The sequence below is a fragment of the Primulina huaijiensis genome, chromosome 1 (genome assembly GCF_012295235.1).
Source record: "Primulina huaijiensis isolate GDHJ02 chromosome 1, ASM1229523v2, whole genome shotgun sequence".
Classification (NCBI taxonomy): domain Eukaryota; kingdom Viridiplantae; phylum Streptophyta; class Magnoliopsida; order Lamiales; family Gesneriaceae; genus Primulina; species Primulina huaijiensis.
The window spans coordinates 26,513,691-26,534,664 of NC_133306.1; the positions used below are offsets into that span (position 1 = coordinate 26,513,691).

Sequence of the window (20,974 nt, forward strand, 5' to 3'; positions counted from 1 at the left end):
TTAATTAATTCAATTGAAATGATCATTGCCAGCTCGATTCTTCAAAGAAAATAATTAAAACAATAATTATATATTTGAATGTTTTGCTTGCTCTTAAAAACAAATCGATCAGTATTCTAACAAAAAAAAAAACTAAAATTGCAAAATAATTCAAATTATTACACTAAGACGTAATTAGAAAACCACAATTCAATTTATCTCAGTTTAAGGAAAGGAAAATAATTTTTTTTCTATTAGCTTCGTCCATCTTAAGTTTTGATTAACTGAGTTTTCAAAATTTGGTTTTGATGTTTTAAGTTTGATTTTCTTTTGTTTTGGTATTATTCATCGGAGTGATGACGTGGAACCAAAAAATTCTGACGTGACATCGAAAAAGTCGATGTACATTGAAAATTACTATCTTGTTTGATATCATGTCACAATTGGATAAATATAGCCAAAATTAAATTTCGTATACCAAAATCAAAATTTTAAATTTTAATATACCAAAATACAAAATTGGATAAACTAATAGAAAAACAAAATCGTTTTTACGTTTTGAAAATTGCTATTTTTCTTAAATATTTTGTGCATGATCAAATTTTATATCAATAGAATTCACAAGCGAGTTGAAATCTTGGAAAATAGTGACAATAAAACATCCTTGCAGTCATTTCAGCAGAAATTTTCTGACAATTACAGAGAAGCCAAGCTATAAAATCCAATTGTAGAAGGAAAAAGAAGAGAATGGGTTTGGTTTATATTGGTTCTTTTGTCCTGCAAGGAAACTGAAAGGAATCTTGAATCGAATTACAAAAAAAATTATACATGACAGAGGGTTAAAGAACACATTTATCATTAAAAATAATGACAATGTAGCCCAATAAGGGAACATTACACGATATAATATGATCCACCTCCCTTCTCCCCTGGTATTTATAAACTAACCGTACCTTTGCAAATGTAATCAAAAACCATTAAAGATCAGCCACTGAACCCCTCAAAAGATCAAGAAATCGGTTCTAAAATGGCGGGTTCTGGTTCCCCTTGTGGCGCCTGCAAATTCTTGAGAAGAAAATGTGCGAGGGGTTGTGTTTTCGCACCATATTTCTGCCATGAAAATGGTGCTACACATTTTGCTGCTATTCATAAGGTTTTTGGGGCCAGCAATGTGTCCAAACTGCTTACTCATCTTCCGGTGAGTGATCGGTGCGAAGCAGCAGTCACGATTTCGTATGAAGCTCAAGCTAGGCTACAAGATCCTATTTATGGCTGTGTTTCACATATCTTTTCCCTCCAACAACAGGTTGGATTTGTTTTCCTTTTCCTTACGTCTAACTCTATGTTTTCATTTCAACGTCATTGTATATACATATATATCACTTGATATATGGCGTCAAAGAAAACGATCGAAACGCTGCTGTTTTTTTTGTCGACCACTGAATTATGGGCAAACTCAAGAATAAGAACAAGTGTAATATATAAAATTTAGTGGATTTTGATTTTAAATATTTTCATTCAATGAGCAATTTGAGCCTTCCTTGTCATAGAGGCCAATATATTGTCCTTTTCATGTGAAAAAATTGAAATTTTACGAATATTTTTTGTAAATAGACCATTTTTTGCCCTGTCCTGTCCTAAAACAAAACTGTGGATCCATCCCACCTGAGCTTTTGAGTTCTTAAAAAGAAAACTTCTGCTTTTTATTTTCCACAAAACCTTTTTTTAAATATTATCAGGTTGTGAATTTGCAAGCCCAATTGGCTTCTCTGAAGGAACAAGCAGCTCAACGCATTACAAACAGCAACTCTGCAAACCCTAATTCTCAAAAGTTGTACGGTGAAACCCATTCTTTCCCACAAGATATCCAAACATGGTGGCAATCCCATCAGAATCAGGGCAATAATATCCCCCAATATGATGCAAACTTTATCTCCAACAACGTTGAAAGCAACACTGGCTACTACACAAATGGAGGCATGAATCTGAACCCTTCCGTGAAATTCGAAAACTCGGGTTTTCGAGAAGAGAGCACATCGTTTGGCAGCACGGATTCACTGGATCATATGCGATCAAATAACAGGCAGTGGCCTTTTCAAGATGATTCGGATGATCTCCAATCGATGGCTTTCAGGTACATTCAGCGTGAAAATTGAAAAGGGCTTCCAGAAAAACACAATTCTTGGGTCAAGTGAAGAGATGATCTCTGGCAATTTTGTATTACTACATTTACAAATTTTTATGAGAATTAAGCATTTTTGGGGACTCCAAAAGGAGGGAAACCCTAGAAATGTTCCAGTGCTGTCCATCTAATCGACACTATATATGATTGTTTAGTTTTATCTAAGGCCGTTTGTAAGATTGGATATGTAATTAATAAGTAGAAAATACATTTATTGTCGCATTGTTTTGTGCATGATATTCTCATGTTCTCTGGCTTGAGCTAGTTATTTTAATATTAGTATTATGACATAATATAATCTTAAACCTGATTAATTATTATTAAGGTAAAATTGTATACATATATACTTGATTCATTATTATATTTTCCGTTATCATCAACATAATTAAGCTAGCTGTTCTTTTAGTAAAATTCTGAAAAATTAAGTCGATTCCGAATATATTGTGATATGGGGACGACCTAGTATCGATTTCTAAGCTTAACTCTGCCTTGTTTTACATACGAGATGCAAATCATTATACTGAAGTTTAGATCTAGTTTTTTGGTTTCTTAGACCTTGTTTTCTGATCTATATGGGATCTATACTAATCCAGAATCAAGTCATGTTCGAGTAATAAGGGGAAGATCTATTTTTCATTACAACTCGAACCTGAGATATTGGTTAAGCGCGCATTTGGTATTGTTTTTGGGGTTTTGGTGGCATCTTTTTTCTGCATAGAGTGTATATATTTGTAACCTTCTGAGTTCTGATACGTACATGCAGAAGATATAACACATAAAATTAAGCATATAATCTCAAATATAGTTTATTCATTAAGGATATTGCATCATTTTCGTGATACTTTTCATTGTAATTAATTATTCTTGGCAGCTCACTTTGTACAAGTTTTCTGTGCCGGTTCAACATATCATTAACTCTGTGATTATGATCAGAAGAAAATATAATGCATCAAAATCAATCACTAGGCAAAAAAAGGCTTATCAATGTCATTAATCATGGAAAATATATTTTTTCATCGTTAAAGACTAAACTATTTGATTTTTCCTTATTTTTAATATGTGGTACACTTTTTTTTTAAAAAAATCGATAGCTGAAACCTCTTTGTCAGTATTTTGTTTGCAGTGTGCCTCATGATTTTCATGTACCTATGCATGAAAATTACACGGAGTTAGAGTTTTGAAGGGTCGAAAATGATCTCTTGAGTATTAAATAGTGTTTGCACAAAATTTGTGTATAGCAAGTGCACGAAAACGTAAAAAAATAAAACGACTTAAACTCCAAACTTGACTGTTAGTTTTAGTCTCCTAAGCTAATAAATTCCCTGAAAACAAAAGGAGATGATACTAACGTTGGAATGAGATACACGAACTTATGACATATTATGTATTTAGAAATTCACAAAACGTGAAAAATATAAAAAAAAGTTTGCTAGAAACACAAATAAAAAAGATGTAGAATGCTTATAAAATAGAGTAGAAAACTTGAATATCTAAGACTGAAATATGCAGAGTGTCGTATGTCCTTGTTGTCTGCATGCCGTTTTCTTCTTTTTGTTCAGCTTAGGAAGTTTTCCAACTCACAGCACTCATCTCTTCGACTCTTCCCCACAATTTCCCCGAGCTTGCCCCCTATTTGACTCATTTAAACTGTTTTGAAATACAAATGGACCTCTCTGGTTCTGGACTTTGGCCTAATTAGTTGAACTCACTCAAGTTTAGCAAACAAATAGTAAACCACAATGATATTTTTTCCCTTTTCCCAGTTTTTAGCTCAATCTCTCTATAAAAATATTTAAAAATTTTGAAAGTGTCATAAACTAGACCTATGATTTATTATATTCAAGATAAAACAACTAGATTCATCATGATCAGTTGACATGTTTATATCGTATTTTTTTTTTTTATTTTTGATTTCTATTGATTATTAATTGATTTAGTTACTAAAATCAGAAACTGGGCTGGGTTTTTAAGAAACCCATTCCCAGAATTCAGGAAATGGGCTGAACTTTCTTTTAACTATTTAAATATGGGCATCATGAATTTATTTATCCATTTTATTTTATAAACAAGGCGGTGCATAATAAATAGATCAATACAAGTTGAGAGCTGGAACACATACGTACATAATTATATATTGGGTTCAAATTAATTAGTCTCACGTGCAAACCCAACAACCAAATTCTTTTTCAAATCTTCACGAATTAATTAAATATATAGTGCTACATGATAATTTTGAAATAATATATTTTAGAGTGCAACCATAATTTTTGGACTAAATTGGTTATTTTCCCAAAAAACTTGGACAACTGATTTTTCTTATTTATAGTTAAATTAATAACAATTATTATAGAAGAATCAATAAATCACCTTTACATGTGTGTGTGACGATTTAGTCAATATCTTCCCTATTTCCATTATTAATATTAATATTAATATTAATATAGTTAGTCACCTTTCTGTGACAATTTTCTTTTCGACTTTAGTCAAAATAGATAAAGCCCATTCCGAACTAATAAAATATTCAATTCAAAGCAACTGCTTTCCATCTTCAATTAATGGACTCTCGTGCAAAAAAAGCAACACTTTTTATTTCTATAATGTGTTACGCCGATTGAATTGTTTGACTAAGAAGGCCAATTAAATTCCTATGCTAACACGGCCCGAACGGTAGGACTAGGAGAGGTCGATCTTTGATATCATTAAAAAAACACTTAGATTTAACGACTATCTTATGTAGATATGTTCATTGAGAATAATCGTTGAATCAGACGTTATTTATTGCCTTATATATACATATATACACTTACACTCAACAATTCGTATATATATAATCTAACGATTTATTTGATCTGTGNGGAGAGGTCGATCTTTGATATCATTAAAAAAACACTTAGATTTAACCACTATCTTATGGAGATATGTTCAGTGAGAATAATCGTTGATTCAGATGTTATTTATTGCCTTATATATACATATATACACTTACACTTATTTATTGCCTTATATATACATATATACACTTACACTCACAATTCGTATATATATAATCTAACGATTTATTTGATCAGTGGTATATTTTATCCTAGGTCGTATAACTTTGGCTTTACTTTTTTTTTTTTTAGTTTGAATTTGGCTTTACTTTTAAGTTGTACAAGAATGGAGCTTTCTTGATCGAATCGCGATAAAATTTCTTTTCCAAAAGATTGACTTGTAAACAGTGTAGGCGATAGAGTGCACTCAATCGAGGGGACATTTGGTCTATATATTTGAGTACAATTAGGGTCATATGGTTAACATATACTAAAATAAAAGTTGTGAATAGTTTTTTTTTTAATAAAAATTTCACCTTCTTTCTAACCAAAGTACTAGGATTTCATGTAACTTAATTAAATATTTGTTTCTTGTAATTATATCTCATGTATAATAAATGGATGCACGTACATATATTTATAATATTTCGGAAATAAATTTTTAATGATTTCTGAATTTTTTTTTAAATCTATTTTTTAAAATGATATTTGAATTTGCTTAAAGAAGGATATAGTGCCACCAAATTAAGTGAGCATGTTTGTCAAACTTCTTCGTTTAATGGAAAAACGACAGAAGAGTATTCAAACCTCAATAATTGTATGCATTTTCTTTTCGCCTATGTGTATATATGTATATTGTATTATTATATATACTGTTGAACTGATAAAATATAAAGGACGAATTGATCAAATCTATTCGTTAATTCAACTGTTTCCATTCAAAATTTACAAGAAAATCAAATTAATGTATGAGATTAACATATTTAATTTATTCTAAATTATTTTCTTATATTAATATTCTGAGAATATAGTGAAAGCCAGCCCTTTTAATATATGATATGATTACTCATACTCTCCACTCTATACAATCACAAAATTTAAGCCAAAACATTAAATATCACAAATTCTCTTTCCCTAAATAATAAATATTAGAACTGAAAATTTTGTGGGATCATAAATAATAAGATTAAAAATAGATATTTGATTTAGGATTCATTCTTCGTCATTCTGAGGGCCAAAGCTTGGAGCTCACTCAAGTCAGTCTCTGAAGGTCTCTTCTTGCTGTAGTAAACAGTTTCAAAATCTCTGCAGCTTTGTGTTTCTTGAATCCCATTAATATTAATTACATCATTCCGACTTTGCTCGATCGAATCAAGAGAACTCTGAGGTGAAACCGAGTAATTCATGTAATTTGGATGAGATTGAACTTGTAATGATCCCATGTCTAATGGTCCCGAAATCATGTTGTTTGGCCTTTGATTTTCTGCGTTATTTCTTGATGACTCCATCAGATTCTGCGTCAGCTGAGCTTTAACCTGAATAAGTTGAGCTTGCAGATACGCCACCTATATATATAAAAAAATCACGCATAGATATTAAATCTCCAATCCCACAAAATCTCCACAATTTTTTCATGTATAATGACTCGCTAACCTGTTGTTGTAAGGCGAAAATGTGGGAGACGCAGCCATAGACGGGATCCCGAATTCGAGCTTGAGCTTCGTAGGCAATGGTGACAACGGCCTCACACCGATCAGGTACAGGCACATGCAGCAGAAGTTTAGCCACGTTGCTGGCGCCGAATACTTTGTGAACGGCGGCGAATCTTGCGGGGCCTTGCTCCGAGCAGAAGTACGGCGCAAAGATGCAGTCCGCCACGCACTTGCGGCGGAGGAACTTGCATGCGCCGCAAGGAGAGCCTGTCCCGGTTGCCATATGTATATATATTGTAAAATATTATAAGAATCTTAAAGATTTGCAAAAGTAAAGGAACTATAGGCACACGGGGACACTAGAAAAATGGTGGAGACATGAAAGGTTTATATGGGGTATGAAGTGGAGACATGAAAGGTTTATATGGGGTATGAAGTGGAGACATGGAAGGCGTCTGTGTAGGGTTCTAAGGGACATCCATTAGTTGATAATATAATAATTGTTTAGTTCCAAATATTTAGAATTTTTTTTGTGATCTATAGTTATCTTTTGGTGATCATTAGATAAACTCTAAATTATCGCATTAGTCTGCAAGTCATGTTAGTCAAGTAAACTATATTGAACAAGTTCTGTATAACATGTTCATCCGAAAAGAGGAAGAAATTGAATTCATGGTCATTTGTCAAATGTCACGAAATAGTACACAGCTTTGGAGGAAAGTTTTATAGAGAAAATTATATTCTATTTACTTTTATTTAATGATTTTATTAATATAATATAAAAACTTGTTCAACTTAATTAATGCATATAATGAATATGATTGATAAAATAAATATATAAAACAATATTAAATACAAATATTTGACAAATATATTTGGAACAAATAGAAAATTGAAACATAGTCTTTAATTTATACTTGAAGCGGATGAAATATTATTTTACCCCAACTGGTCAGATTAAATAATTATAAAAATTAACAAAAAATAAATTTTCAAATTTTCTTTCCGAATTTCCGGATCAGAATCTGGTTTTCCATATGTTTTAAGAGTAAGTCTCTTGTGAGACGATCTCACGAATCTTTATCTGTGAGACAGGTCAACCCTATCGATATTCACAATAAAAAATAATATTATTAACATAAAAAATAATACTTTTCATGGATGACCCAATTAAGAGATCCGTCTCACAAAATACAACCCGTGAGACCGTCTCACACAAGTTTTTGACATGTTTTAATTAAGCTTAATATCAAGTTAATTATATAATATATAAAATATAGTGTAACTTTAATCACACACACACATATATGTGTATTCTTTATAATTGTGGGTGATCTTTTGGTCAATATGCATTTATTTTGCGCCGAACGCCGCACCTGGGAACTGCTGCTAAATTTTTGTTGGTTTATTGAAATTGTTTTTTTTATAGATACGATTAGCTCTAAAATCTAATCTTGATTAATTAATTTTTCCACTTTGTACCAACTTACATAATTTTTTTATTATCAAAATTTAATATCATATACATAACGAAGCATTTGTTGAATGGATTGAGAAAACCACCGGCCACCCCTCCTAAAAATACATTTATTTATGGTTCTGCTCATCAAATAATCATTTTTTATTTTTACCAAATGAATAAATTAATTTGATTAACCGTCCTATTTTTTAAAAAAATATTCGTTATCATAAAATACACAAAAACTAACGTGAGATCATATCACATGTCAATTTTGTAAGACAGATCTCCAACTCGACCCGATTAATGAAATAATATTATATTTTATGTTAAAAATATTATTTTTCATTTAAAATATGGATCAAATTGACATATCTCATATAAATATATATGTGAGACCGTCACACAATAAACCTACTAGAAAACAATATTACATTAATGCTAACGTGTCTTATTTCGAAGCATATATGTTATAATTTCAGAAGAAAAATTATTTTAAAAACTTTACAATTTTTGTTTGTAAAAAAATCGTGGGGCAGATCTACCCAAAAACAAAAACAAAAATTGTGATGTATCTGCCAGATGCAAGAAGTTTAGAGGTATTAATGCAAATACCCCATTATGAAATATCAGCAAAAAGTTCAATAAACTCATAATTTAATACTCAAATACTTCAAAATTTGTGTTCTTAAAGCTTAACAAGAAAGAAAACATTATTTTATGCATAATTACACTAATACTAAAATATGGTTTGACTCTTTATAAGCTAAGCTAGTTGAATTTTTTTTTTTTATTTTTTATTTTGCTTTGGATCGATAATTTAAAGAGGTTGGGAATTGGGTCAAGATATCAGTGTCGTAATTTTGCTCTGTTAGCTCAATACAGAGCAAAGTCATGGGTGTATTGACTTTGGAGCTGCCTCGTGTAAAATGCTACATCTATTCTAATCTAAGATAAAATATGTATACCCGCATCTTTTTTGGGTACTCTAAATATAAAATATGAAACCAACATATAAGAAATCAGATTTGAGTACGCCCAAGTCACTTGAAAAACAAACAAGTTTCCTGATTCTTGTCCTGCTCCAAATTGCTCAGATCATCCTCGACCTTAACCAAGGAACATGGCAACGCCGACCACAACGTCAAAGTATGGTCTATGGGCACATAAGATCAGCTAGACTAACCCGAAGCGGTTTCGTTTCTTTCGAAATAAGTTTTCGAATAATTTAGTTTGCACCATGTTAAGACTAAACCATAAACAGTCATCAAACATCCCAAAGACGATGAACACGATGACTAAATATAACTACCTGACTAGTGACTACAAAACTACATTGCACACAACAGGCTGTTGAAAAAGAAACTTATTCATCCTAAAGCTAAACAGAGTTCGAAGCCGCAAAAGAATATAAAAAAACAAAAAAAAACACCAACAGGAAGTAAGTTCTCATACTTAGCTCATCTTATCACCACTATCTTCTTGGTAACTTGGTTTTCCTGATTTCGTGCTATCTGTTGTTATGTTAACCGGAGTTTCAGTTTTGCTGTCACTTTCTCTTTGAATTGGTACAGTAGTTTCATTTGAGATGTTGTCACGAGCAGGTTCTTCTTCCTTATGATTTGTTTGATGTCCTGATTCGAGAGCAGCTGCCATTTCAGTGTATCTGGATATGACCAGTTGAAGTTCGTCAATGAGATTAAGAGCGTCAAAAAGCATGACCTCATCATCAGATGTGGTTACAATTATTCTCTGTACAACCGGCAGAGATTGCTTGCACTTCTCTAGCATGCTCAGTGTTAGCTCATCCTGCAAAAAAAAAAAAAATGCTCCATGAGAAATTTGTTAATTTCAATGACGCAGACGCCTTAAATGTGATGTCCTGATCTTTGTGTACTTTGATGGCTAAAAGCATTTCTCAAGGCACCTTAAATACGAGGATAGTAAACTCAATGTGAAACATAAAACAAAGCCGTTACCTTTCGTTTACATACTAACGGATATTAGTTTTAATTTTATTTATCAATAGTTGCCTAACTCCATATTTGATCATAGATTTTCTTATGATATTTAGATTCAACCATAAAGGTTCTCTCTCCAATAAGACGAGTGCCTCACCTAACACCTATACTCTGCGATATCTCTGAACCTTAGTATGTGTCTGTCGCTAATACCTATGCATAGGATATGCAATCAACAAAAGCTTCTTATTTTTCCATTAAGTTTCTCACACCATTAAAATTACCTTTCAAAACAAAATGTCGCTATTATATACAAGGGTATGAATGAGGTGGTGCATCAATTTGAGAGTATATCGAACACTAAGTTAAACGAAAAAGACAATAGACAATCAGGCTGAATGGTAAATCAGAGAGCATCTAAAATTATGGACTAGTAAAGAAAAACAACATTTAGAACACTTTGAGAAACTTCACACAACCATTGACAAGGTTAAAAAAAAATTGTCTTCTACTCACTAGTACCCTCATTCATACCATCCCAGACAAGAAAAATCATCAGGATCAATACGTCTGTAAAACACACGAGAAAATCATAATAACTGCATAACAAACAAGGAAAAATGCAAAAATAGTAACCTTGATTGGCTTTGGTTCAGTTTCAGAATTCAATATGCTGGACAGTATATCAAGACAATTTCGAGTCACAACAAGAAATTCTTTATTGTCTTCGATGGACTGGAAACCATAATGCATGAAAGTGGCATCTTCTTCACTTTCTAAGGCAGTGGTGGGAACAGGGTATCTTTCAGGAGGCGTTAGTGGCTGTGGATCAAGATAAGATTCCAGGTTTTGTCGGTTAGAAGGTAAACTTTCATCTTGTGCAGTTGGAGGAATCACCCTTGACTTCAAATACTACAAAATACGACAAAATTAGATCTCGGGAACAAAAAACATAGGTAACACCACACTCTTCAAATTCATGAAGATAATTCATAAAATAAGAGCGCCGGTCACATGTCTGATTGAAAATCATTTGAGAATCTGAAATCATAGGCTACCATTGCATTGAAAAATCTAAGAATAATTCAGAGAAAACCATAGAAATTTGTCAAGTTTGCAAATAAGATATGCACCAATTTAATGTTCATCTTCCCTGATATCTTAAAAGACCGAGGAATTGGACAATACCCCATAAATGATATTCATAAAGGGATTGATCGTTACCCAAACCAGGTTTCAAACACCAAACAAGAGGAAACGGTTAGCAACTGTATATATTCTCCATTTTGTTACAAGCACATAAATGCAGAAATTCGAAGCAATACAGAGAGTAAAAACCTTAAATATAGGTCGACTAAGAATCTGAAGAATTCTAACAAGAAATCTTCCGCCAGCCGAAAATATATAGTTTTTCCTAAAGAAAGGAATTGTCCACCACATAGAAACTTCCCCGCTACTTGTAATTATCAAAAAATGCGAAATTTGACCCATATACCCATGAAGTCGCCTACTCAACTAAATTAGAGCCCACCAAATCATTCAATCTGGTCTAGGATTCCAACATGAAAGCAAACACAAATCAAACCACACGATTTCAATTCGAGAATACCAACCCACAAAGCAAAAACGAAACTCTCACTGTACCATGTAAGTCTGGTGAAAAACAGGCAAGTACGTGAGATCCTCGGACTCCCCCCAAGCCCGGATCAGTTGCATCGCCCTCACCCTGCACCCATGCTCCGTCCTATGATCCTCAATCAACTTCACCATATCCTCCAACACCTTCTCCGAAGCCACCTCGGAGAACACCTTCTCGCAATTGGAAGTGCAAGTCTCCAGCAAATCAAGGCTCAGCATCTGGCTCCCCGGGTTCTTCCCGGGTACCAACTTCTTCTTTACAGCCCTTACGATCTCCGCGCCGTCGTACTCATCACGGGAGATCATGGCGCAGATGCGGAGGTTGAGGCCCCAGTTGGGCTCCTCCATGGATTCGCCGGTGGCCTCGTCGACGATCTTGGATTCCGGGGTTGGGGTCAGGAGGATTTCCTTCATCTTTGAGCTGATTGTGCGACCCACCTGGGCGCCGCTCGTCTTCAAACGCTCTCCGATGGAGGAAGACGCTAGCTTCAGTTTCGATAAGTCGAGTTTCTCCATGGATTCTTCTGTCGGAAGAAAACTTCAAGATTTTGGTTCTGCCTGGGAATGCATATAGCTGCCTCCACCTCTTGCCGTTATTTGTTAAGGTTGGAAGTAGTTAGATATTGACACGTGGCAGACCATATTTTAGTTGGAACTTAGGATGTGGTTTTTTATTTTTATTTTATTATTTTATACATTTTCATATTTTAGTTAGAACCTTAATTACAAATTAATAAAAAATACACACGTATTATATGTGTTATTACTATTTTTAATATGATCAAATAATACTAAATAATTAACATGAAATTATTTTTAATTAGAATTTTTTTATGTAAAATATTGAGTTATTTGAGGAGGTTTTTAGTAGGATAAAAAAGATAATCATGAAATTAAATATTTTGATATCTTTTAAAATAGTTACTTTAAGAATCTCACATTAATAATATATAATAATATAGTATAGATATAGAGCGAATCTTGTTTATCAAAATTTGATTTTTCATATGATTATTCAAAGGTTTACAAGTTTATAATAATAAAAATAAATTTGATTTGATTTAATTTAATTTCCATATTAAATAGCCAAGATGGGCTTCATAGTTGGGTCGGGCCGAAATGTTCTTATATATCCACACAGAATTTGAAGTTGTTTTCTACCTCGATTTCTTTCAGTTCGAGAGGTTTTCCGGGGAAAAACTGCGAGTGTATAAATTATCAAGCAAGGCCCGCACAATCGATCAGAGTGATGTTAATCAATGGTTGTAAGTTTTCGTACTTCAAATTTCTATGCTGAGAGTGTTTTTGTAACAGAGTTATGGATTTTGGAGTTGCAGGATTCGGGTGGGGAATGTGTATTATTGAGTGATGATGCCGCCTTGTGTTTGATAAAATATTTGAAAGAATGAGCTTAATTATTGAAACGGAATATTTGAAAGAATGAGCTTAATTACTTTAACGGGAGACTGTCTTCCAAGAATTTTTGTCCATCACAGTAAATCCTCAAGTTTTGATCACATGAATTTCTTGTCCTATCTCGCCCCCCCGTCCCCGTGTCCCTGAATCACCCTCGGTAGAAAGATATCATCTTTCCACCAAAAAATGGTTGCTCGTATATTACTAAACATATGTAATTGTCTGTCCCTGATGCGCATCTCTTTGTAATTTGTTTGTAATAAGTAATGACGTTCATTTCATGGCAGGTTGTGTGCCACCTGATAGCAGATGTCTTCCTTGCTCAGGTGTTTCTGGAAAGACATCAGTTGACTCTTTTCACAGTGGCATCAAGCTCGTTTCTCTTGTGAAATTTCTATCTTTGAGACACGCTTCAACGGGAAAGACGTTTCAGTGCAATGCAAGTCCTCCTAGCAACCATAGGAGGAGCTCGGATTACGCAAGGCAAAAAAAAAACACGGCTACTTCCACGACTGGAGGAGGCACACTACAGAAAAAGATGGTTTTGAAGACCTTGAAGAATCAGCAGCACACTCCTCAAAAAATGGATCCTTGCTTTCAGCGTCGGGAAGCCAAAAATTTCAGGCAGCTGCAGCTCCTGGTCCTAAAGAAAAGGAAATCATTGAACTATTCCGAAAGGTGGAGGCTAAGCTTCGTGAAAGAGCAGCAATGAAGGAAGAAAAGAAAGTGAATGATACTCAGGGAAAAGGGAAAGAAAATGGAACTGTTGACTCTCTTCTCAAGCTTCTTAGGAAACACTCTGTTCAGCGACTCAGCGAGGGAAGAAGAACGGGAACAGTGCCAGTAACAATGAATTCATTCTGGATGAGACTGAACCAATTGGGCCATCGATGCAAGAGAGAAACACGAATAGCTTGGAGTCTAATAGCAGAATGCAGAAGCATGAAATACAAGAAGGCCAAGGTTCACATCTCAGCAGGCCAAATCAAACTTCCAAAAACGATCCCCGGTTCCGAAAGTCGAATTCCAGCCTGTTTACTCTCACAACTCGGTTAATCATCTCTCACAGGACAATCTGGATGATACAACAAAAGGGGTTGAAACTGATTCTGAATCTTACTTGGAGCCCGGCCCACGTTTTCCGAGGAAAGCGTCTACGTTGTTGTTGGGTAATTACACCCCCGAAGCGATGCCGACCACGATGATAATAGTAGTACCCAAAAAAAATTGCGGAATAAAATAACCAACAAGAACACAAAGATTTACGTGGTTCACCCAATATAGGCTACGTCCACGGAGCACTGCAACTTTTATAACCGGAAGAAATATTACAACAAGTGTATACACTAATACACTCAATATTTCTCACACTCCCAACCCGAGTATACCGAGAAAATAACTTCTCTAACTCACACAAAGAGAATTCCCGCACTCAAGAAAAAAATACACACTTTTTTCTATGCACTCTCTTTTTTATCAAAGCTAAAAAACTTTTGATTTTGGGATACAATAACTGAAAAAATTGAGCTCTATTTATAACTAATTCCCTACATCAATTTTGTAAACAAACCGATGTGGGATACCAATTTTTGAATATTTTATTTTGACGTGGGGCCCACTTTTACCTAACAATTCTCCCACTTGAAGACTTGATTTCAATCATGTCTTCACACCATCAGTGCAGCAGCTCATATATCTCCATTTATACTTGCAGTCCAACTGAAGTTGAACACAACTTCAGTTTGTCCATGGTTACCGCCTTCGTGAGCATATCGGCTGGATTTTTACTTCCAGGAATCTTCTCCAGCATCAAAACTCCATCTTCCAGCACTGATATGATGAAATGGTACCTAACCTGTATATGATTTGTCCTAGCATGATAAACAGGATTTTTTGCTAAATGAATAGCACTCTGACTATCACAGTGTAATGTGCTATCTTCAAGCTTCTGACCCAATTCCTCCAAAAAGGATTTCAACCATATCATCTCCTTGCTAGCTTCCGTAACTGCAACATATTCAGCCTCAGTAGTCGAAAGCGCAACAATCTTTTGCAGCTTAGACACCCAGCTTACAACTGTACCACCTAATGTGAACACATATCCAGTAGTACTTTTCCTGCCATCCAGGTCACCACCCATATCGGCATCGACAAAACCCTGTAAGCCAAATTTTGATCTCCTGAAGCATAAAGAACAACTAGCAGTACCTTTCAAATACCTGAGAATCCACTTAACTGCTTCCCAGTGTTGCTTTCCTGGATTACTCATAAACCTGCTCACAACTCCCACTGCATGTGCTATGTCTGGTCTTGTGCACACCATTGCATACATGAGGCTTCCGACAGCAGAAGCATAAGGAACCTTATTCATATAAGCTTGCTCCTGCTCCGTCGATGGTGATTGTGCTTTGGTTAGTTTGAAATGACTAGCCAAAGGAGTACTCACAGATTTAGCTTCATCCATATTAAATCTGCTAACCACCTTTTTCACGTACTCTTCTTGAGATAACTTCAAGAATCCATTCACCCGGTCTCTGAAGATCCTCATTCCAAGGATTTGCTTTGCAGCACCCAAATCCTTCATGGCAAATTCCTTTGATAAATCTTTCTTGAGTTTATCAATTTCTTCCAGACAAGCTCCAGCTATCAGCATATCATCTACATATAGCAGTAGTATGATATAAGAACCGTCAAACTTTTTCACATAACAGCAGTGATCAGCTTGACACCTTAGGAATCCATTTTCACTCATGAATCCATCAAACTTCTTGTACCACTGTCTTGGAGCTTGTTTGAGACCGTACAAGCTCTTCTGAAGTTTGCATACCATTCTCTCTTTTCCCCGTACTTCAAAGCCCTGTGGCTGCTTCATATAAATTTCTTCATCTAGATCACCGTGAAGAAACGCAGTCTTTACATCCAACTGGTCCAAATGTAAGTCTTCCTTCGCCACTAGTCCAAGTACAGTCCTGATAGTGGTTAATTTAACCACCGGAGAGAAAATCTCGGTGTAATCAATTCCTTCCCGTTGTTGGAAGCCTTTTACAACAAGTCTTGCCTTGTACCGCTTGCTACCATCATGCTCTTCTTTTAACCGGTACACCCACTTGTTATGTAACGCCTTTTTGCCTTGCGGAAGTTCTGTCAACTCCCACGTCTGATTGGATGACAGTGAATCCATCTCATCTTCCATGGCCAACTCCCACTTGGTTGAATCATCATTTTGCATTGCCTCTTCATAAGTCTCCGGTTCACCTTTGTCTGTCAGCAAAATATAGTGAAGTGCAGGGGAGTATCTATCAGGTGGTCTAATGGTTCTCAAAGATCTCCTGAGTTCAATCACCGGAGTTTGTGGGTCATCATCTTGTGCAGTTTCTTCTTCATCTTCCTGGTTACTGGTTTTCGATTCATTCACAGGAATGTTTGTCAATGGCACTTCATCAGTCTTCTCGACTTCAGGACATTCATCTCCAGCTCCAATGTCTGACTTGTCCTTGTACAGAAGTTTCTCATTAAAGATTACATCCCTGCTCCGAATGATCTTCCGATTTTGGTCATCCCAGAAACGATAACCAAACTCATTATCTCCATAACCAATAAAGAAGCACTTCTTTGATTTCGGATCAAGTTTTGTTCTGCTTGCTGAATCAATATGAACATAGGATAGACATCCAAACACTTTCAAGAAAGAAAGGTTTACTTCTTTGCCGCTCCAAACCTCTTCGGGTATTTTGTAGTCCAGTGGTACCGAAGGTCCTCTGTTGATCAGATATGCTGCAGTGTTAACAGCATCAGCCCAGAATGATTTTGGCAATCCAGAATGCAATCTCATGCTCCTTGCGCGTTCATTCAAGGTCCTGTTCATCCTTTCAGCTACACCATTCTGTTGAGGTGTACCAGGAATGGTTTTCTCCATCTTGATCCCGTTCTGTGCACAATATTTCTTGAACTCATCATCTTCATATTCTCCACCATTGTCAGACCGTAAGCACTTCACCTTCAAGTTGGTCTCATTTTCCACCATGGCTTTCCACCTTTTAAAGGTCTCGTAAACATCAGATTTATTTTTCAGAAAATAAACCCAAACTTTTCTACTCGAATCGTCAATGAATGTGACATAGTATCTCGAGCCTCCAAGGGATGTCACAGGAGATGGTCCCCATACATCAGTATGAACCAGCTCCAACTTTGCTGCTTTCGGTTCTTTACCGCCTTTTGAAAAGCTCACCTTCTTCTGCTTTCCAAAGATACAGCTTTCACATAGTTGGTGTTCAACAGTCTTTAATTCTGGTAGCTTTCCTTTTGACACCAACATCTTCATTCCCTTCTCACTCATGTGTCCAAGTCTATAATGCCATAGACTTGAATTGGCTCCAGCATCCACAGCTGCTAATGTGTCTCTGCAACTGGAAGTCATATACAATGTTCCAGTTTTCTTTCCTCGAGCAACAATCATGGCTCCTTTGTTCACTTTCCAGGAACCATCACCGAAGGTCACATTGTGGCCTTCATCATCGAGCTGTCCCACCGAGATCAGATTGCGTGTCAAATTTGGTACATGTCTGACTTTGTTGATTTTCCAGACAGATCCATTTGACATCTTCATCCGTACATCACCCATACCAACAATTTCCAAGGGTTTTCCATCAGCCAGGAAAACTTTTCCGTAATCGCCAGCGATGTAATTATCAAATACATCGCGATCACCAGTGGTATGAAACGAAGCTCCCGAGTCCATAACCCAAGAATCAACAGGGCTTTCCATGGATAATAGCAGAGCATCATGTACTTCATCAGTGACAGCATTGGCATTATTTTTCATTGATCTGCAGTTCTTTTTCAGGTGACCAGTCTCACCACAGCTCCAGCACTTCATATTCTTTTCAGAGATGTTTTTGTCTTTTCCATTTCTTGACTTGGATCTACCGCGCCATCGGTTGGAACTCCTTTCACCACTCCTGCCTCTTCCTCTGTTATCAAGATTTAGAGCAGATCTCGATGATGTTGCTTCACCCGAGTCTTTCCTGCGAACTTCTTCAGCTAGGATTTGATCTCTAACATCATTGAGTTGTAGTTTTCCTTTTCCAACAGAGTTGCTAACCGCTGCCCGCATCGGTTCCCAAGTTTCTGGTAAAGACGCCAGAAGAATAAGTGCACGAATCTCATCATCAAATTTGATGTCCACCGATGTCAGCTGGGAGACAATCGTGTTGAATTCATTTATGTGTTTTGCCACCGAAGCACCTTCTCCCATCTTCAAGTTGAATAACTTCTTCATGAGATGTACTTTGTTGTTTGCTGATGGCTTCTCGTACATGTCTGACAGAATGGTCATCATCTCCTCCGTGGTTTTGGCCTCCGCCACGTTATGCGCCACGTTCTTTGTTAGGGTCAATCGTATGACACCTAAAACCTGTCGGTCAAGGAGCTCCCAATCATCATCCTCCATCTTTTCCGGTTTCTTTCCTGATAGAGGTTGATGCAGCTTCTTACTGTACAGATAATCTCTTATCTGTAACCGCCAGAACGAAAAATCTGTTCCGTCGAACTTGTTGATTCCTGGTCCCGATCCATCATCTCCGGCCATCACTTCTCTAGCCTTAGCAAAAAATCTAAAACATCTTTTCTGATGTGGAAGATCAGACAAAGCTGCAACCACAGAGCATACTCAGAATTCTTAAGAATTTTCACAACAAGGCTCTGATACCAGTTGTTGGTTAATTACACCCCCGAAGCGATGCCGACCACGATGATAATAGTAGTACCCAAAAAAAATTGCGGAATAAAATAACCAACAAGAACACAAAGATTTACGTGGTTCACCCAATATAGGCTACGTCCACGGAGCACTGCAACTTTTATAACCGGAAGAAATATTACAACAAGTGTATACACTAATACACTCAATATTTCTCACACTCCCAACCCGAGTATACCGAGAAAATAACTTCTCTAACTCACACAAAGAGAATTCCCGCACTCAAGAAAAAAATACACACTTTTTTCTATGCACTCTCTTTTTTATCAAAGCTAAAAAACTTTTGATTTTGAGATACAATAACTGAAGGAATTGAGCTCTATTTATAACTAATTCCCTACATCAATTTTGTAAACAAACCGATGTGGGATACCAATTTTTGAATATTTTATTTTGACGTGGGGCCCACTTTTACCTAACAGAGATGGAGAATGAAACATCTGAAATTTACGAAAGTGAACATGAGCATGACATTGTAGCGGAAGAACGTACAGATCGAAGTTGAAACCAGCAATTTAAGTAGGATGAAGCTGTCCGATTTAAAAGCTCTTGCCAGGTCTCGTGGCATGACAGGATTTTCAAAGCTGTTAAAAAGCGAGCTTGTCGAGTTGCTGAATGAGAATTCGACCTGATACCGTTTCCATTGTACAATGAAAGCTAATGGAAAATTTACCCACAAATTTCCTATATTGATCTAGTTCTTGACAGTACAATGGACCAATCTCAGATTAAGATTCCCTGAAAGGGATCATAAAACAGTATCGGAGACTAATACAACAAAAATTGTGTATCGTGGTTCCATAGAAGTCAGGTTTTAAGCCAGCAGACCCCTGAATTCACAATAAACATTACACTGTCCTCATAAAAACACACAAACACCTCAACGAAAAATCTTTTTAAAAAAAAAAAAAAAAAGAAGAGGTATGGATATTAAAATATCAGATATGGATGGCACGAGGTCACGAACAATGCAAAACTTTACCATATTATCATTATGATAGTATTATTGTCATATACCTGAGGATTTAAAGGACCGACCTCTTGCGCTCACCGTCTGCGGATACATTATCAATCCGAACTGCTACGGGCCGTATATATTTTATCTGTGCAAGATGCCTGCGTAGGAGTCTCCTGAAATGGGCATAGAAACAATTAAGAATCAAAATACATGCATATTGGGAAGTGAAAATATTGCACCAACCACTTACATATTGGTCCGAGATTGAACTATATCGCTAACGATCGGAAATGTGGGGGTCCTTCCGTATATATCGATCACCCTCAATGCATGAATCATACACCCGAAAAAATCCGATAAGATCCTATAACTGAAATTCAGCAACGAAACTATTCAGGCTTTTGTTTGATTACGGCAAGAAAAACACAAAGAAAATGCATATGCTCACTTCTCGGGAAGATCTTGAATATCCCCAGTACATTGGCAAGCCCCTCCAGTTGGTGAGCTTCGACCAGACGCCAGCTTCCCAGAATCGAATTATCGATGTGGCCTTGGGGGTGTTACCCTCAACCATGAGGGTCAGATAGTGGAGGCATTCGGTCTATTCATCCCAAAGCTGGGATCAATAATTATAGGAGAACTCCTAGCAATCCAAGAAGGCCTCCAAATTGTCAAAGACAGGGGGTCCAGTCATGTAGGTATTTATTTTACTGTGCAAATAGTCACAAAACATTAGATGAGTTGAGTAAAGTGAGATCATGCGTTTTAGACATTCAAATGTTGCTATGAGACAGCAATAATTTTTCTTAAATATGTTAGACGAACTACCATTGAAATAGCTCACGTTTTAGCAAATTTTGTTTGCTCTTGTCATGCACCATTCTGGGTGTTTGAAAATTTTTCGTATTGATTTAAATATTAAGTGCAACTAGGCTAGCTAGTATGTGGATGCAAATGACCCCTCTGCCACATCCTCGTACAATTTGCCACTGGAAACAGCAATGATCTCTTTTTTCTGCGAATGAAAATTTGTCATGTCGGAACGTAATTACGCAAAATCTTGTCATCCTCTTCGCCTGTTTATTAAAAAAAGTGAACTTCTTTTTTTGGGTGTTAACGATGATTAGATATTCTTCTGATCTTCTCCATTTCTAATCCTCG

At 35.9% G+C, this 20,974-nt stretch overlaps 3 protein-coding genes, 1 long non-coding RNA gene and 1 pseudogene across 4 annotated transcripts; 2 read left to right on the top strand and 3 right to left on the bottom strand.

Annotated features, from left to right (window-relative positions):
- The first annotated feature begins 936 nt into the window (after positions 1 to 936).
- Positions 937 to 2,383, top strand: LOC140970597 (LOB domain-containing protein 29-like). Its single transcript, XM_073432395.1, has 2 exons — positions 937 to 1,285; positions 1,719 to 2,383. The coding sequence occupies exons 1-2, from the start codon at positions 1,007 to 1,009 to the stop codon at positions 2,133 to 2,135; spliced, it is 696 nt and encodes a 231-aa protein (XP_073288496.1). The 5' UTR covers positions 937 to 1,006; the 3' UTR covers positions 2,136 to 2,383.
- Positions 2,384 to 6,086: 3,703 nt separating this feature from the next.
- On the bottom strand, positions 6,087 to 6,964 carry LOC140970602 (LOB domain-containing protein 16-like). The gene is made up of 2 exons (XM_073432408.1): positions 6,625 to 6,964; positions 6,087 to 6,536 (listed from the first exon to the last, which is right to left on the bottom strand). Exons 1-2 carry the CDS (start codon positions 6,904 to 6,906, stop codon positions 6,177 to 6,179), a joined length of 642 nt encoding a protein of 213 aa, XP_073288509.1. The 5' UTR covers positions 6,907 to 6,964; the 3' UTR covers positions 6,087 to 6,176.
- A 2,417-nt stretch (positions 6,965 to 9,381) lies between these two features.
- On the bottom strand, positions 9,382 to 12,275 carry LOC140990293 (TOM1-like protein 2). The gene is made up of 3 exons (XM_073459907.1): positions 11,688 to 12,275; positions 10,680 to 10,955; positions 9,382 to 9,891 (listed from the first exon to the last, which is right to left on the bottom strand). Exons 1-3 carry the CDS (start codon positions 12,195 to 12,197, stop codon positions 9,538 to 9,540), a joined length of 1,140 nt encoding a protein of 379 aa, XP_073316008.1. The 5' UTR covers positions 12,198 to 12,275; the 3' UTR covers positions 9,382 to 9,537.
- A 445-nt stretch (positions 12,276 to 12,720) lies between these two features.
- Positions 12,721 to 19,645, top strand: LOC140973053 (rho-N domain-containing protein 1, chloroplastic-like; annotated as a pseudogene).
- A 229-nt stretch (positions 19,646 to 19,874) lies between these two features.
- On the bottom strand, positions 19,875 to 20,418 carry LOC140970609 (uncharacterized). Its single transcript, XR_012174160.1, has 3 exons — positions 20,262 to 20,418; positions 20,064 to 20,183; positions 19,875 to 19,986 (listed from the first exon to the last, which is right to left on the bottom strand). It is a non-coding gene; the product is annotated as an uncharacterized lncRNA (long non-coding RNA).
- Between the last annotated feature and the right edge of the window lie 556 nt (positions 20,419 to 20,974).

What these genes read in the sequence shown, in the direction of transcription:
- LOC140970597 (XM_073432395.1), top strand. Translation starts at nt 1,007, where the DNA reads ATGGCGGGTTCTGGTTCCCCTTGTGGCGCCTGCAAATTCTTGAGAAGA. An exon ending in TCTTTTCCCTCCAACAACAG is followed by an intron (nt 1,286 to 1,718) that starts GTTGGATTTGTT and finishes AAATATTATCAG; the next exon opens with GTTGTGAATTTGCAAGCCCA.
- LOC140970602 (XM_073432408.1), bottom strand. Translation starts at nt 6,906, where the DNA reads ATGGCAACCGGGACAGGCTCTCCTTGCGGCGCATGCAAGTTCCTCCGC. An exon ending in TTTTCGCCTTACAACAACAG is followed by an intron (nt 6,537 to 6,624) that starts GTTAGCGAGTCA and finishes TTATATATATAG; the next exon opens with GTGGCGTATCTGCAAGCTCA.
- LOC140990293 (XM_073459907.1), bottom strand. Translation starts at nt 12,197, where the DNA reads ATGGAGAAACTCGACTTATCGAAACTGAAGCTAGCGTCTTCCTCCATC. An exon ending in TTTTTCACCAGACTTACATG is followed by an intron (nt 10,956 to 11,687) that starts GTACAGTGAGAG and finishes CGTATTTTGTAG; the next exon opens with TATTTGAAGTCAAGGGTGAT. An exon ending in CTGAACCAAAGCCAATCAAG is followed by an intron (nt 9,892 to 10,679) that starts GTTACTATTTTT and finishes TTTTTTTTGCAG; the next exon opens with GATGAGCTAACACTGAGCAT.